The following is a 15,700-nucleotide window of genomic DNA, read 5'->3' as shown; positions in this document are numbered from 1 at the left end:
GTAGTTTATGTCTTCAGAACTCACACTTACTGTAATATCTGTTTATTGTGCTTATGCTAACTAATATTGTGTACATATTTCTTATCTAATTATTATGGACAGGATGTCAAGTAATGTTATGCAACCACCACTGCTCTTGCAGAATCCAGGTAAGCCACCAATGTCTTCGTATAAATGGCTTAGGGTTTTTGAAAATTACATGGTTGCCATAGACACTTCAAACTTCTATGCTATACGTCCTGCTGCGTTGTTATTCAATCATTTGGGTGAAACTGCCCAGCAGGTTTTTGATAACCTTCTTGTTGTGCCTGCACCAAGTGGCGAGGAGACTTGGGATGTTTATGTAGAAGCACTCACCAGAATGTCTAGACAGTATTCTGATACGCCTTCTGTTATGCTTGAAATGCATACGTCTTTTTAAACGTAAGCAAACGATTGAAGAATCTATTGAAGACTATTTAGCTGTTCTTGGAGTTTTAGTAGCCAAATGCGGCTTTGGTCAAAACTGAGATATTTACCTACGAGATCAGTTGGTTTTCCAATGTTATAATAAGAACATTCAGAAGCGCATTTTAACGTGTAAAAATCCATCCTTGGATGAGGTTACGGATATCGCTTGTAGTATTGAACGTTCTGCAATATCGTCAAGAATTCTTATGGAAGATCTGAGAAGTAGGAGAGGACATGGACAAACCACTACACAAAATTGCCAATGTGAGGGAAGTGGATGAGGTTGGTGTCAATGCTGTTTCTAACAAGAATAAGTTTAAAAAGAACTTTGAGAAAATGTTTTCAGTAGCATTTTACAGGTGTGGCTCGAAATATAATTTGGGAAACCGTTATTCTTGTTCTGCACCAGGCAAAACATGCAATAAGTGTAAAAATAATTGGACATTTTTACACGGTTTGTAAATCTGTCAAGTCCAAAACCAAAGTGAGTCAAATACGAAAGGAAGACAAGCTGTGTGACAGTTTGAACAATGCTTGATTGACAGTAAAAATTATTACTTTGGGTAATAGACATAAAAGATGCAAAGGTCCTATCTGTGATGTGGAAATTAGTACTGTCAATCTGGGTGTGATGGCTGATTCTGGTTCTCCTATAACTATTCTAGCTAATATCATTTTTGAAAGGTTTTGGTCAAATAAGTTATTACCTACCGGTGTTAATCTAAAGGCTTTTGGTGAATATGATATACTCATGAGGGGTTATTTCACGGATGTGATTTCTTTCAAGGGGAGAAAGATATTTACCAAAATGTATGTAGCTGAGAATAGTCAGGATTTTTTAGGGCGGCTGGATCAAGCAGACCTGTGTATTATTCTCAAACCTGGCCATAAGGAACCAGTAGTTTTAGGAGATTTTCCTGTGTTAGCCAGTGCTTTAAATGGGCCGGTACTGTCCGGTACTGAGTACCGGCACTTTTTTATTTGGAGAGGGAGAGTACCGGCACATCTCAAGAAAAACGCAATACTTTTAATTGGAAAGTACCGGCACTTCTCAGAAACAAGCAGGTACTCTGGCACAGAGTACCTGCACTTTAATTTTTCCATTTCAAGCACTGGTGTTAGCTATAGAACATTGTTAGAAATGGGGTCTCTGGTTGGCAGTCAGTTTGCACTCTGTCCAAGCAGGGAACCTCACTCTAGTCAGCACAATGGAGATACACACTTAAAATAACCCCTGCACACCCCCTTGGTAGTTTGGCACAAGCAGTCAGGTTTATCTCAAAGGCAACATGTAAAGTATTTGTACCAACACACACAGTAATATAGGCAAAACACCACAAAATGGGCACAACACAGGGTTTGAAAAATAGACAATATTTATCTAAATCAAACTAGACCAAAACAACAAAAATCCAATATACATAAGTCAAATTATGATTTTTTTAAATAATAGAGTCTTACTCTGTAGGAAACAATGGAAACGTTGTTACACAAAGTACCAAGTTTGGGGCAAAAATAAAGCCGCACGGGCGAGCATGCTTCAAAAAAGTCAGTGATGTGTCAATTCCTTACTCGCAAGTGAGGCCATGAGTGGTTTCTTCTCCAGTTGGGTAGGCGATGCGTTGTTTTTCTGTCCCGCAAGAGAGCAATGCGTCTATTTCCGGATGGGGCACCTCAGATCTGTGCAGGTTCACATTGATCCTGATGCCCAGAGATGATGCCTGCGAAAGTCGGACACACGGTGATGGAAAGCCGCGCTGCATGGGTTTTGTGTCGTTTTCAGCAGCTGCAAGCGGGTATTGCGTCATTTCTCCAGCTGCGATGCAGATGATGCATCGATTTCCCAGCCACGAGGCAGGCGGTAAGTTGTTTTTACAGTTGTGTTGCAGGTGTGGTGTCAATATTTCCCCCCCACGTCTCCTGTGCATGGATTTCCATCTTGGTTCTACCACCTTCACCTTTCAAGGGCCCGGGGACTGGAAAGGGCAACACTTAGCAGGGCAGGAGTCTCAGCAGAGAGGCCATGTGCTGGCAGAGGAAGTTTGATGGCCCTGAAACTTCAAAACAGAAGGCACCTCAGTCCAAGCCCTTGGCAGCACTTCACAAGCAGGAATATACCACAAAGTTCAGTCTTTGTCCTCTTTCAGGTGGAAGCGGCAACTGCAGGGCCACCCAGCAAAGAAAGCACAGTCACAGGCAAAGGGGCAGTACTCATCCTCCAGCTCTTCCCCTTGGCTGAGGTTCCTCTTGAATCCAGAAGTAATCTAAAAATCTGGGATTTGGGGTGCACTACTTATAACTCTTTCTGTCTATGAAGTTGGCAAGCTTCAAAGGAAAGTTTATGTTGTTGACAAATCCTGCCTTGCCCAGGCCTGGCTCCAGACTCACAACAGGGGGTTGGGGACTGCATTGTGTGAGGGTAGGCAAAGCCCTTTCAGGTTTAAGTGACCACTCCTCCCTCCACTCTAGCCCAGATGGCCCATCAGGATATACAGGCTACACCCAAGCTCTCTTTGTGTCACTGTCTAGTGGAGATTCACAAACAGCCTGTCAGTCTGACCCAGACGGGGAATACACAAGCAGGCAGAATCACAGAATGTTGTAAGCAAGAAAATGCCCACTTTCTAAAAAGTGGAATTTTCAAACTGGCAATTTAAAAACCAACTTTACCAAAAGTTGTATTTTTAAATTGTGAGTTCAGAGACACCAAACTCCAAAACTCATCCTGCTCCCAGAGGGAAACTCTGCTTAAAAGTTATTTAAAGGCAGCCCCCATGTGAACCTATGAGAGAGACAGGCCTTGCAACAGTGAAAACCGTATCAGGCAGTATTTCACTGTTAGGACATGTAAAAACATAGCAGTACATGTCCTACTTTTAACATGCACTGCACCCTGCCCAGGGGGCTACCTGGGGTCTACTTTAGGGGTGCCTTACATGTATAAAAAAGGGAAGGTTTGGGTGTGGCCAGTGGGTACACTTGCCAGGTTGACTTATCATATTACAACTGCACACACAGACACTGCAGTGGCAGGTCTTAGCAATGTTTACAGGGCTACTCATGAGGGTGGCACATTCAGTGCTGCAGGCCCAGTAGTAGCATTTGATTTTCAGGCCCTGGGCACCTCTAGTGCACTATAGTAGGGACTTACTAGTAAATCAAATATGCCAATCATGGAAAAGCCAATTACACATGAAATTTGCACAGGGAGCATTTGCATTTGTAGCACTGGTCAGCAGTGGTAAAGTGCACACAGTAACAACACCAGCAAAAAGAGAGTACATCACACAGTCAAACCATGGGAAACAGAGGCAAAAAAGACAGGGGAGACCACACCAAGGATGCCAGGTCGAACACGTGTCCCTCCCGGCTGAAAGCGGGGAGAACTACCCACCCTCATGGGGGTTCTCATCACTAAGGCAGAAGAATCTGAACAGACCATCAGCAATGGAGTGTTCTGTTCCAGGGTGGTGTTCCACCATAACATCCATTCCCTGTAGGGAGATGGACCACCTCAACAGTTTTGGATTCTCACCCCTCATCTGCATTAACCACCTGAGGGGTCTGTGGTCTGTCTGAACCCGGAAGTGAGTCCCAAACAAGTACGGTCCTAGCTTCTTCAGCACCCAGGCAACAGCAAAAGCCTCACACTCAATTGCACTCCACATACGTTCCTTGGGAAGTAACCTACTAATGAAGGCTACAGGCTGGTCTAAGCCCTTTTCATTTAGCTGTGCTAGTACCGCTCCCACAACATGCTCTGATGCATCAGTCTGCACTACATATTCTTTAGAGAAGTCAGGTGCCTTCAGCACGGGTGCTATGCACATGGCTGCCTTCAGGACATCAAAAGCTGTCTGGCAAGCCTCAGTCCAGATCACATTTTGGGGTTGCTTTTTGGAGGTTAACTCAGTCAAGGGAGCAACAATGCAACAATACTGCCATACCCTTTGACAAACCACCTATAGTATCCTGTGAGTCCTAAAAAGGCTCTCATCCCCTTTCTGGGTCTTGGGAGGCTCCCAAGTCAGAATGGTGTCAATCTTTGACTGCCTGGGTGCCACCTGGCTACTCCCCACCTGTTGTCCCAAGTACACCACAGAGCCCTGCCCTATTTGGCACTTACTTGCCTTAATAGTGAGACCTGCCTCCTGCAGAGCCTCCAAATCTTTGCAGAGGTGCTGCAAATGATTCTCCCCGCTGGAGCTGAACTCAGCAATGTCATCCAGGTAGGCTGCACTGAAGTCCTCCAACCCAGCCAAAACCTGGTTCACCAACCTCTCAATGGTGGCAGGGGCATTTTTCATCACCCTGAACTGGTAGTGTCTGTCTGGAGTGGAAAATGCAGACCTCTCTTTGGCCCCCTTAGTTAGAGCAATCTGCCAATACCCAGAGGCTAAATCAAACGTGCTGAGATATTTGGCAACTCCCAACAGATCAAGCAGAGGCAAGAGACACAGGGGAGACTACTCCAAGGATGCCAAGTCTAACAAACATTCTATGCACAAAGCAGGTGCGAGCGATTTGAAGGTTCTACTAGATAAGTATCCAAATGTGCCCAATGAAAAAGGTGGTCTTATAAGAGGTTTTGACCACACCATTAAACTAAAAAGCAACGCTTCACCTGTGGTTCAGGAGGTCAGACAGTTCCAATGTCTGTACAGAAGGATTTGAAGATATTGCTAGATAACGTGTGATCAAAACATTATTGCTAAGGTGGATTCCCCGGAGTGGGTGTCTGCTGCGGTTACATCCTGGAACAAGAGTGGAGACATCCACTTATGTGCAGATTTCAGAATTTTGAACTGCAATATTCTTGTGGATTGTCATCCTCTGCCCAGGATTCATGATATGCTTGCCAACTTAGGTTCCAGTCATTTTTTCTACCACAGATCTGCGATCTGCTTACCATCAAATCCCTTTGACAAAAGATTTGCAACATCTGACCACTTTCATTACTCCTTTGGGGCTTATATGTACAAGTGAATGTCATTTGGACTTGCATCTACTACAAGTGCTTTCCAGAGAACAATGGATAACATTTTTGAAGGGCAGGAAGGCATTCAAGCGTTTCAGGATGACATCCTAATACACACTGAGGATGTTGATCATCATATAGAACTTTTAGAGGTAGTGTGGCAAAAGGTGGAGAAGCATGGTATGACTGTCAACCGAGAGAAGGGCAGATTTATGGAGAGTGAAGTTGACTACCTTGGTCATAATATATATAAGTATAAGACCCAAAGAAAGTTTCTTGAAAGCAATCAATGACGCCCCAGATCCTGATAACAAAGATACTCCCAGAGCGTTTTTAGGGCTTAGTAAATATTAGACCAGGTTTGTGCAAGGATATGCTGTCACTGAGCAAACATTAGGATCCCTCCTTTAAAAAAATGTTGAATATGTGTGGTCAGATCAAACATACTAAGCTTTTGATTGTGTCAAGAAGTTAATTGAAAATGCTTCTGCCATCAGTCCTTTCATTCATGGTGTGAAGAGTGTCATCACAATGGATGCTAGTGCCATAAGTGTGGGTGCAGTTTTTAGCCAATTTGTTGGAGGTCAGGAAAGAGAAATTGCATTTGCTTCTAGAATGTTAAGTCCAACAGAGGAGAAATACAGTACCATAGAAATGAAAGCTCTTGCCTGCTCGTGGCAGCTGAAACATTCAAGATGTATATCTGAGGGACAAAATTTTACTTAGTCACTGACCACAAGCTGTTAATTGATAGGTTGGGGGATAGCTGTTCCAATAAAGTTTCCTCGTGTTTGATTAGGCTGATATCAAGATTGCAAGAGTTCAATTTTGATATATAATATATTCCTGGTGGAAAGAATATTAGGGCTGACTGTTTGTCACGTCTCCCTGGTAAGGATGAAGAATATAGCAGTAGACATGATGACAAGTATCAGTGTGTCATGACTGTGACTGATGCCACTAAGTATTTCAGAATTTCTGAGGTTAAATGGGATGAATGTTGTCTCAAGGATGGTGTTTTGAGCTTAGTGAAGAAGTAAGTAGTGGAAGTGTGGGCTTGCGACAGGAGCTTGAGTGTTGAGATGAGAGCGTTTACTCAGTTAGCATTTGAGTTGTACGTTGTTAATGGCATTGTTGTGAGTCAGGATGCTTTTATACCGCCTATGTGATAAAATAATTACAGTAGCTCATTCTGGACATTTAGGAATTTCTGCAACTATCAAGAAAATTAAGCAGTGTCACTAGTGGCCTGGTATTGATAGACAGGTTAGGAAATACACTGAATGCTGTGGTGAATGCTTGTGTTCTGATAACCAGTGGAAAACTTCTACTTCCCCGTTGCGTCTTGTAGAATGGCCTAAGGGCCCTTGAAAGAAAATTGGACTGTATTATGCTGGTCCATACAATTTGCTGAGCAATGAGGAAAACTATTTTATTGAAGCTGTAGATTATTTTTACAAGTGGCTGTATTATGCATTTGTTGGAGCAGCTGATTCTTGCACTACTATTAAATGCTTAAAACGTTTATTTGTGCTGGAGGGGAATGTTAAGGAAATTGTTTCCGGTAAGGGGATGCATTTTGCATCTGGTGAAATGGCTTTGTTTCTCAGTAGACAGTACATAAAACATGTTAAAGTACCATTGTACAGTCCTTCCTCTAACTGTTTGGTTGAGAGGGCAAATCGTATGCTTAAAGAGGGTGTGCAGACTGTTATTTCCAACAAGTTGAATGTAGCAGAATTTTTGCAACAGAAGGTGTGGATTTATAATACCACCCCACATAGCACTGCTAGTGTTACTCGCTTTCTTCTGATGGGAGGCAAAAAACCTTTGTCTTTGTTGAGTCCAGCTTGGTTGGAAGATAGAGTTGGACATCGAGGTATGAATGTGGACTTCAATGAAGTTTGTGAACATGTTAAAACTAAACAAGAAGCCAGTAGGAAGTATTTTGACAGCAGGAGACAAGTGAAAGAAGTGTGCTTGGTGATTGGGTTCTCATTAAAAAACCCATGAGAGAGGTGAAAGGTGAGTCTAGATTTTCTGAACCGGTGAGAGTTATAAAAGTGTCCAAAATGGCTGTGTTGCTCGCTGAGAAAGGATGGTGGAACAAGATTGCTTTGATTAAAGTGAGTAAAGAACAGACGAAAATCGTTAGTGAAAGATGTAATTCTAGAGAAATGAGACAGCAGAGCACAGAGGGTTGGCTTCATTATGGAGACTTGGGTGACAGCAAGAAAGATGCTTACGCTGCTCCCTCTCTGTGGACGCTGATAGTGGATCTGTTGGTAACAGTAGAGTGAGCAATCCAGTAGGAATCAGATGTGAGTGTGGTGACTGTGGCACCGCTAGAGTGGGCAATCCTGAAGGAAACACCTCCTAGAATGGTGGTTGTGGCAATTTGACAAGCAGTAATAGAATTGGACCCTGTCCTGTGAGATTCAGGGATTATGTTACTTAATGATGTTTGTTTATTTCCTACTCACTATGTTTGTATGACAGTGTTTTGTTCTACATTTAATATGTTTTTTGGTATTTAAGTTTTTCGTTTCCTAGTTCAAAGTTTTATTTTGTGTATTGGCAAGGGGATGGTGTAGTATGGGAGTAAGTAAATATCATGAAATGCTATGAGGTAATGAAGTAATGTTGAAATGTCCTGTAACGGTATTTGTAGAATGTGAGCACTCAGCAGGGACCTGTTGTGCTGCAGTGCAGGGAAACAGTCGTGAGTTCACTGTTAGAATAAAGTATGTGGTTGATTTGTATATTGATAACTGAATAGGTCTCTTCATTCGCCCTGTTACAACATACATTAAGGCCCACCACTTGCTTAAAATGTTATGGATGGTCTGGTTTCAAACGGGGTAAGTGGTGCTCCTTCGTGTGTGGTTGGTGGCTCTGGAGACAGACGTGTGAGGGTCACCTGCAGAGTCATCAGACATCCACAAAAGGTAAAGGGAACTGTGTTGTTAACAAGGCTGACATGTACCTTTATACTGGTATTATGGACAGTAGCCCCATTTTTGGCACTATAAGACAGTCATTACTGGGGTGCAGTGAGGCCCCACATCCACAGGTCCAGGTGCCACCTCAACTGCTGCATCACTGATAGTTGCCTCTCTGAATGGAAATGACAGTGGCATCGAATGAGATGGCAGTGGCATCGTACTCCCCTTGGTTTGTAAACGTTACCGGGTCACCTGCAAATACCGTCTATTTGATGCATTCTTTTCCTTTCCTGCTGCTGGCCACTCACCTGTGTGGTCCTGCCAGTGGGCCTGGGGGGCCTGTGGCTGGCATGGTTCACGGTCCAAGGCCCCAAGGACTGTCCGGCATAGAAATCCATCGGGTAAGTCTGCTGCCACTCAACTTCCTTCAGGGCCACAGATGCCTAGAAAGGATATAGAGAAAGGATAAGATAGGATACTGCAGAAAAGTGCGGTCACTTTATGATTTTGCCACCTGTACAGTGCACAGTCTTCTACTGGTGTGGCACTGCAGCAATTCTGTGACTAAACACGTGGTTCTATAGTTTCCTTTACAGTCCAGATTCCTATATGGCTTGTGACGATGTAATATCAGTAGTGTACCTGGATATGTTCCTAACATGGGTGAATGTGTCAGCTTTGATGGGCTGGTGGTGACTGTTCTTCTGGTTTGATCGCTGAGACCAGAGGACTGTGCCAAATCTATTGTACATCTCCCGGAATCGCCCATTCCCTGCGAGAATTCAATTGGTATTGGGATGATGGATGTCGGAATAGCCACCTGAAAGCATTTTCGGGCTTAACTGGATGATTATGCTGTGCATTGTGTGTTCTGTTCAAGGGTGCTATTGTGAGGATGCAGATACTCAACCCTGTGGTCCGGTGGTGCTATGCTGTGTGTGTGGGTAATGCTCTGTCTAATGTGCACTGCTGGACGTTGTGTTTGCAGCGTGTGATTGAAGATGTGTGCCGTTGAGAGTTGAGTTACACCCAAATCTATGGCACATCTGTACTTTACTGGGTGTCTACAGTGTTCGCACAAGGCCATGTGAAAGGTAGCATAGCTTGTCCTTGGTCAAAATGGTTATTTGAAAATGGGAGTAAAACTGGACACTAATCAAGCAATGGAATGGGCGCGGGACGGCAGTAATCAGACAATGGAAGTCAGCACAAAGAAAGCTGGTAGCATTAAGGGAAGACAGAGGGGAAGGTGGGGGTTCATGGGGAGCTGGAGAATGAGATGAGGCGGGAGCAGTCTGGAAGTTGTGGGTGTAGAACTGATGGGAAGAAAATGGAGTAGAACTGCCGGAAAATAAGGGATAATGACCTCCTTGGAAGACAGGGGAGCTGGACCTGCCTGGAAGAGAGGGAAACGGGCCCTGTCTGGGTGAAAGAGGAGCAGGAGCTGAAAGGAAGAGAGATGACTGCAGGGCCTCTTTCCCAGCCTATGTCAGCTGTAAATGCACCCATTTATTTATTTATGCCTCTTGTTTTTTATAGTGGTGTCCTTCTGCAGTCATTTAAGATGGCTACTGCGGCAGGCAGGCACTGAGGAGGTTGGTAATTTGGTTTGAAAGGTTGAGTTTGGTCAGATACCTCCCAGAAGGATAAAGTGTTTAAGGTGCAACGGGGGTTTCGCGTCTAAAAACAGAGTGCTAGGGGGCAGACTACACTGTAAGTATTAAGAGCTGTGAAAAACTAAGCAAATGCCAATTCTTAACAGGCAGACATAAGCTATGTCAGACGTTTCCTCCATATACCCGGTATTCTGCCTGCTTTGGCTTATGTAAAATAAGCAGGGAGGGGTCTCTATTTGTGACCATAGAGGGTCATGACACTTCCTACATGTCCAGGCTCTCAAACACCTAGGTTCTGTGGAGAGGTGTTACTGAACGAGGCAAAAAGCGCTCCCAAAAGAGAGCGCCATAAGTCTCTTGGCAAAGCCATGAGCACAATGCCTTCTAGGAGCTTTAGACATGAGGGGATGGTTATATCATGTTGGAAGATGAGGACTTCTGGGACTGAAGTCACGCTCCTATGGACACTATTTACATATGCCAACAGCGTTTCACCTTCCTTCATTTTGCTACAATTGTCCTGGGCATCAAATTATGGCAGCTTAGTGAACCACCAGAAGTGGTGGCCTGAGTTATTGGGGAATCTGGCAGTGCCAGAAGGGCTGGTCCGTCAGGTCAGTTTATGGGACGTTCTTTTGCTGCTTGTGGGCCAGCCTTATGGTCTGGTGCCTTGTTTTTTGCTACTGATTTATCTGATGCTACCACAAATATTGCCTGCAGCAAGCACATATGCATGCAGTCTCCCATATCTTGCAAAACATCTCTACAGCATGACTTTAGCAGTTTGAAACAGCCCTGATTGCAAATGTGGGTCATTAGGTCGAGTGCGCAAGCGCTTTGAACTGTTGTAAGGATTGTGGGCTTTTAACCACGCCCAGTACTTTCAATTGTCCGTGGGCTTGCCTTTCAAAAATCCTTTGTTATCATTGCTAAATGCTTTACATTTGTCACGCCTTGGGGAGGTGGTGTTACCGCCTTGCAGACTGACCCTGTTACATGGATAATTGCACGATTGTCAATATGTCAATCGCTTTTGGTCGACCCCCTACCACTACATACATCAAATTACTATTTGACAGGAAACATCGTTGTCGTTGGCGTCGTAGTCGCTGTGATGACGTCGGGAGTAGTATATAGACGCTCCCATCGCGCAGCGACATCAGTTTCTTTTAATGACTTTCCACGCCAAAATGCAAAGCTGCTAAGAACACTGAGATTGGTGTGCCAGAGCTATGGACCTAAAAGGGGAATCCCTGTTCCTAGGAATCAGTTCATAAGCGGGGAGGATGGGTGGGCAGTAAGGAATATGCAACTAGAATATGTCTCTACCAGATATTTTGTTTCCAAAACTTAACCATCTGATAGAAATTTCTAGTTGCAGATTCCTTACCTTAGAATGGATACCCAAGCAATGTTATCCTCTGTGGTGGGCTGCGAACCAAGATCATACTAGGAAGTCCTGCAGGACAGAATGACCAAAGCCGACAAACTTGACTGTCCAGGCAGTAATGTTTAGCAAACGAGTGCAGGGATGCCCACGTAGCTGCCTGGCAGATATCCAGGACAGGAACTCCGTGTGCTAACGCAGTGGAAGCAGCAGTTGCTCTGGTGGAATGAGCACACAAGCCCTAAGAGGGTTTCTTCTTGGCCAAAGCGTAGCACATTTTGATGCAAAGAAGCACCCATTGAGAAATGGTACACTTTTGCACCGCCCTCCCTTTTTTCACAACCACATACCCGACAAAGAGTTGATAGTCCACCTGGAAATCTATAGTATGATTAAGATAGAATGCCAATGCTCTTTTTGGGTCCAGACAGTGGAGTGTCTCCTCCTCAGGGGAAATATGTGGGGGTACGTAGAAAGTAGGCAGGGTGATGGACTGCCCTACATAAAAAGGCGTAACCACCTTAGGAAGGAAGGAAGGAAGCCTTAGTGCGCAACACCACTTTGTCAGGGTGCACAGACAAGTATAGAGGTTTAGATGAAAGGCTTGAAGCTCACTCACCCTGCGAGCAGAGGTGATAGCAACAAGAAAGACAGTTTTTAAGGTGAGAAGCCACAATAGACAATTATGCATCGGCTCAAAGGGAGTACACATCAAATAAGTAATGACAAGATTGAGGTCCCACTGAGGCATGATAAGTGGAGTGGGAAGAAATAATGGGTGAGTCCTTTTAGAAATCTACTCACAAAATCAGATTTAAAAAGTGAGGGCTGATCAGGTAACCTAAGGAAGGCCGCAATGGCACATAAGGGTGCCCAAAGCAGAGCCCTGCTGGGCCGAAGAAAGAATGAACAGAAGACCTCGGATAGAGGGACAGAGAGGGGATCAACAGATTTGTTGTACACCATGCCACAAATTTATTCCAATGACAGGCGTATACAGTTTTGGTTGAGGGACACCTGGCTGCTAAGATAACATCGCAGACTTCGGGTGGAAGATCAAAAGTTGTCAACTGTCGACGCTCGATCTCCACGCATGAAGGCGGAGGTTGGACAGGTTCGGGTGAAGAACCTTCCCCTGCTGCTGTGACAGAAGATCCGCCCGAAGAGGCAGTCTGAGTGGAGGATCAATGGACATGCTCAATAGCTCTGGATACCAGACTCTCTGTACCCAGTCCGGAGCCACCACAAGGACTTGGGCCCGGTCGTTCCTGATCTCCTTGAGAACTCTGGGCAGAAGTGGTATAGGCGGAAAGGTCTAAAGGTGTAAAGGAGGCCGGAGTTCCACTCAAGACCAAAACCGTGTCCGAGCGAGTTCTGCCTTGGAAACTCCAACGCGCAAAACAGCTGACATGGTGCTTTCTCTGCAGAGGCGAACAGACCTAACCAAGGCTCTCCCCTCCGCTGAAAGAGACCATGCGCCCCCTCCAGATGGAGACACCATTCGTGATCGGCTGTGCATCGACTACTGAGTTTGTCCACTATGAGGTCTATTACAGTACGACATGGAGGTAGTATTGTCTGTGAACACCTGCACTACTTACTCTTTGAGAGAGTGAAGAAATGCTTTCAGCGCAAGCCTGATCGCATGGACCTCCAGAAGATTGATATGGAGCCCAGACTCCACCGGAGACCAGAGGACTCTGATCTTCGCCTCTCCCATGTGGCCGACCCAACCCAGAAGTGACGCATCTGTCACTATAGAGAGATCTTGTTGGGGAAGTTGGAGGGATCTGCCATGGACACAATGCGGATTTGAAAGCCACCCCTGCAAGTCTTTCGCAGTCCCCTCTAAGATCTGGACCATGTCGGAGAGATTCCCCTGATGCCGCGCCCACTGGAACTTCAGGCCCCACTGCAGAGTCCGCATATGCCATCTGGCATGCGTTACTAGCAGGGTGCAGGAGGCCATGAGGCCCAGCAGCCTCAGAATCAATCTTACCGAAAGCCAAGACAGAGGCCGAAAGTTCGGAATCATAGCCTGAATATCTTGGACTTGCTTTTCGGGAGGATAAGTCCGAAACTGCACTGTGTCCAGAAAAGTTCCAATGAAAGGGAGCGTCTGAGAGGGAGTCAGGTGTGACTTCGGCACGTTTATAGTGAACCCCAGCGTGTGCAGGAGGTTTGCCATAGTCTGAAGGTGGGAGATGACTTTGTGGGGCGAGTCTGCCTTCAACAGCCAGTCATCGAGGTAGGGGAAGACTAAAACCCGTAACCTGCGCAGATGAGCTGCAACCACTGCCATCACTTCCGTGAACACCAGAGGGGCACTGGTAAGGCCGAAGAGGAGCACGGTAAACTGAAAGTGCTCATGACCTACCACGAATCGTAGGTAACGGCTGTGTGCTGTCAGAATGGGGATGTGGAAATAAGCGTCCTGAAAGTCCAACGCTACCATCCAGTCTTCTAGGTCCAAGGCAGACAGAACCTGAGCCAGAGTGAACATTGAGTTTCTCCTTCTTGAGGAAGTAGTTCAGGTCCCAAAGGTCTAGGATAGGGTGTAAGCCCTTGTCCTTTTTCGGCACCAGAAAGCAGCGGGAACAGCAACCGCAACCTTCTTTGGGCACAGGGACCTTTTCTATAGCTCCCTTGGCCAAGAGAGCTGCGACTTCCTGGCGGAGAAGTGCCACATGATCCTCTGGATGGTGACTGAAGGATGGAGGCATGGCTGGTGGAGCAGATTTGAAAGGGAGGGAGTAGCCCTTTCGAACTATCTGCAAAACCCACCTGTCTGTAGTGATGGATTCCCAGTGGGGCAGGTGATGGTGAATCCTGCCGCCAACTGGACGGGAGTGAGGGGATGGACTAGGAGGGTTTGGAGGCTGCAGCAGGGGCAGAGGTGTACTGGACAGACCTCTGGTTCCCCGTGCCAGGCCCACGTGGGACTCCGCATTCCCGGCCACAAAGAGTCTGGACAGCATGGGTGGCACGGTGGCTAGGTGGAGGATGCGACAGGGAGCCCGTTTCGTGGCCCCGAAAGGGGCGAAAAGCGTACTGTAGGGGATGCGGGGGGCAGAGGAAAGGTCAAGGGACTGAGCCGTAGCCCAGGAGTCCTTGAATCTCTCCTAGGCTGAGTCTGCTTTGTCTCCAAAGAGACAGGAGCCATCAAAGGGCATGTCCATGAGTGACTGTTGGACATTCCCAGAAAAAACAGAAGTACGCAACCAGGCGTGGCATCGAAAGGCCACCGCCGTAGCAACCGATCTGCCCAGAGAGTTGGTCGTGTCCAGCCCACAACGGATCGTGAACTTTGCCGCATCTCTTCCATCGTTCACAGCTTGGGAGATAATAGCACTGGCCTCCTCCGGTATCTGTGGCATGACTTGTGCAACCATATCACACAAAGAGTGGGTATACGGCCCAAAAGGCCTGAATGTCTTGGTCTCGCTTTTCGGGAGGATAGGTCCGAAACTGCACTGTGTCCAGAACAGTTCTGATGAAACGGAGCGTCTGAGAGTGAGTCAGGTGTGACTTCGGCATGTTTATAGTGAACCCCAGCGTGTGCAGGAGGTTTGCCGTAGTCTGAAGGTGGGAGACGACTTTGTGGGGCGAGTCTGCCTTCAACAGCCAGTCATCGAGGTAGGGGAAGACTGACACCCCTAACCTGCGCAGATGAGCTGCAACCACCGCCATCACTTTCGTGAACACCAGAGGGGCACTGGTAAGGCCGAAGGGGAGCACGGTAAACTGAAAGTGCTCATGACCTACCACGAATCGTAGGTAATGTCTGTGGGCAGTCAGAATGGGGATGTGGAAATAAGCGTCCTGCAAGTACAACGCTATCATCCAGTCTTCTAGGTCCAAGGCAGACAGAACCTGAGCCAGAGTGAACATTTTGAATTTCTCCTTCTTGAAGAAGTAGTTCAGGTCCCAAAGGTCTAGGATAGGATGTAAGCCCTTGTCCTTTTTCGGCACCAGAAAGTAGCGGGAATAACAACCACGACCTTCTTTGGGCACAGGGACCTTTTCTATAGCTCCCTTGGCCAAGAGAGCTGCGACTTCCTGGCGGAGAAGTGCCAAATGATCCTCTGGAAGGTGACTGAAGGATGGAGGCATGGCTGGTGGAGCAGATTTGAAAGGGAAGGAGTAGCCCTTTCGCACGATCTGCAAAACCCACCTGTCTGTAGTGATGGATTCCCAGTAGGGCAGGTGATGGTGAATCCTGCCGCCAACTGGACGGGAGTGAGGGGATGGACTAGGAGGGTTTGGAGGCTGCAGCTGGGGCAGAGGTGTACTGGACAGACCTCTCGTTCCCTGCCCCAGGCCC

The 15,700-nt window shown here is 46.4% G+C and overlaps 1 protein-coding gene across 3 annotated transcripts in view; it reads right to left on the bottom strand.

Annotated features, from left to right (window-relative positions):
* Nucleotides 1-15,700, bottom strand: part of DPH1 (diphthamide biosynthesis 1) — a 1,238,545-nt gene that overhangs the window by 120,072 nt on the left and 1,102,773 nt on the right. For all 3 annotated transcript variants that reach the window (XM_069226145.1, XM_069226146.1, XM_069226147.1), the window contains one exon: nucleotides 8,682-8,816. In XM_069226145.1, the coding sequence (XP_069082246.1) occupies nucleotides 8,682-8,816 (135 nt within the window). The remainder of the gene's footprint in view (nucleotides 1-8,681; nucleotides 8,817-15,700) is intronic.

The sequence above is a fragment of the Pleurodeles waltl genome, chromosome 3_1 (genome assembly GCF_031143425.1).
Source record: "Pleurodeles waltl isolate 20211129_DDA chromosome 3_1, aPleWal1.hap1.20221129, whole genome shotgun sequence".
NCBI lineage: Eukaryota > Metazoa > Chordata > Amphibia > Caudata > Salamandridae > Pleurodeles > Pleurodeles waltl.
This window is presented reverse-complemented; position numbering and strand designations above follow the sequence as displayed.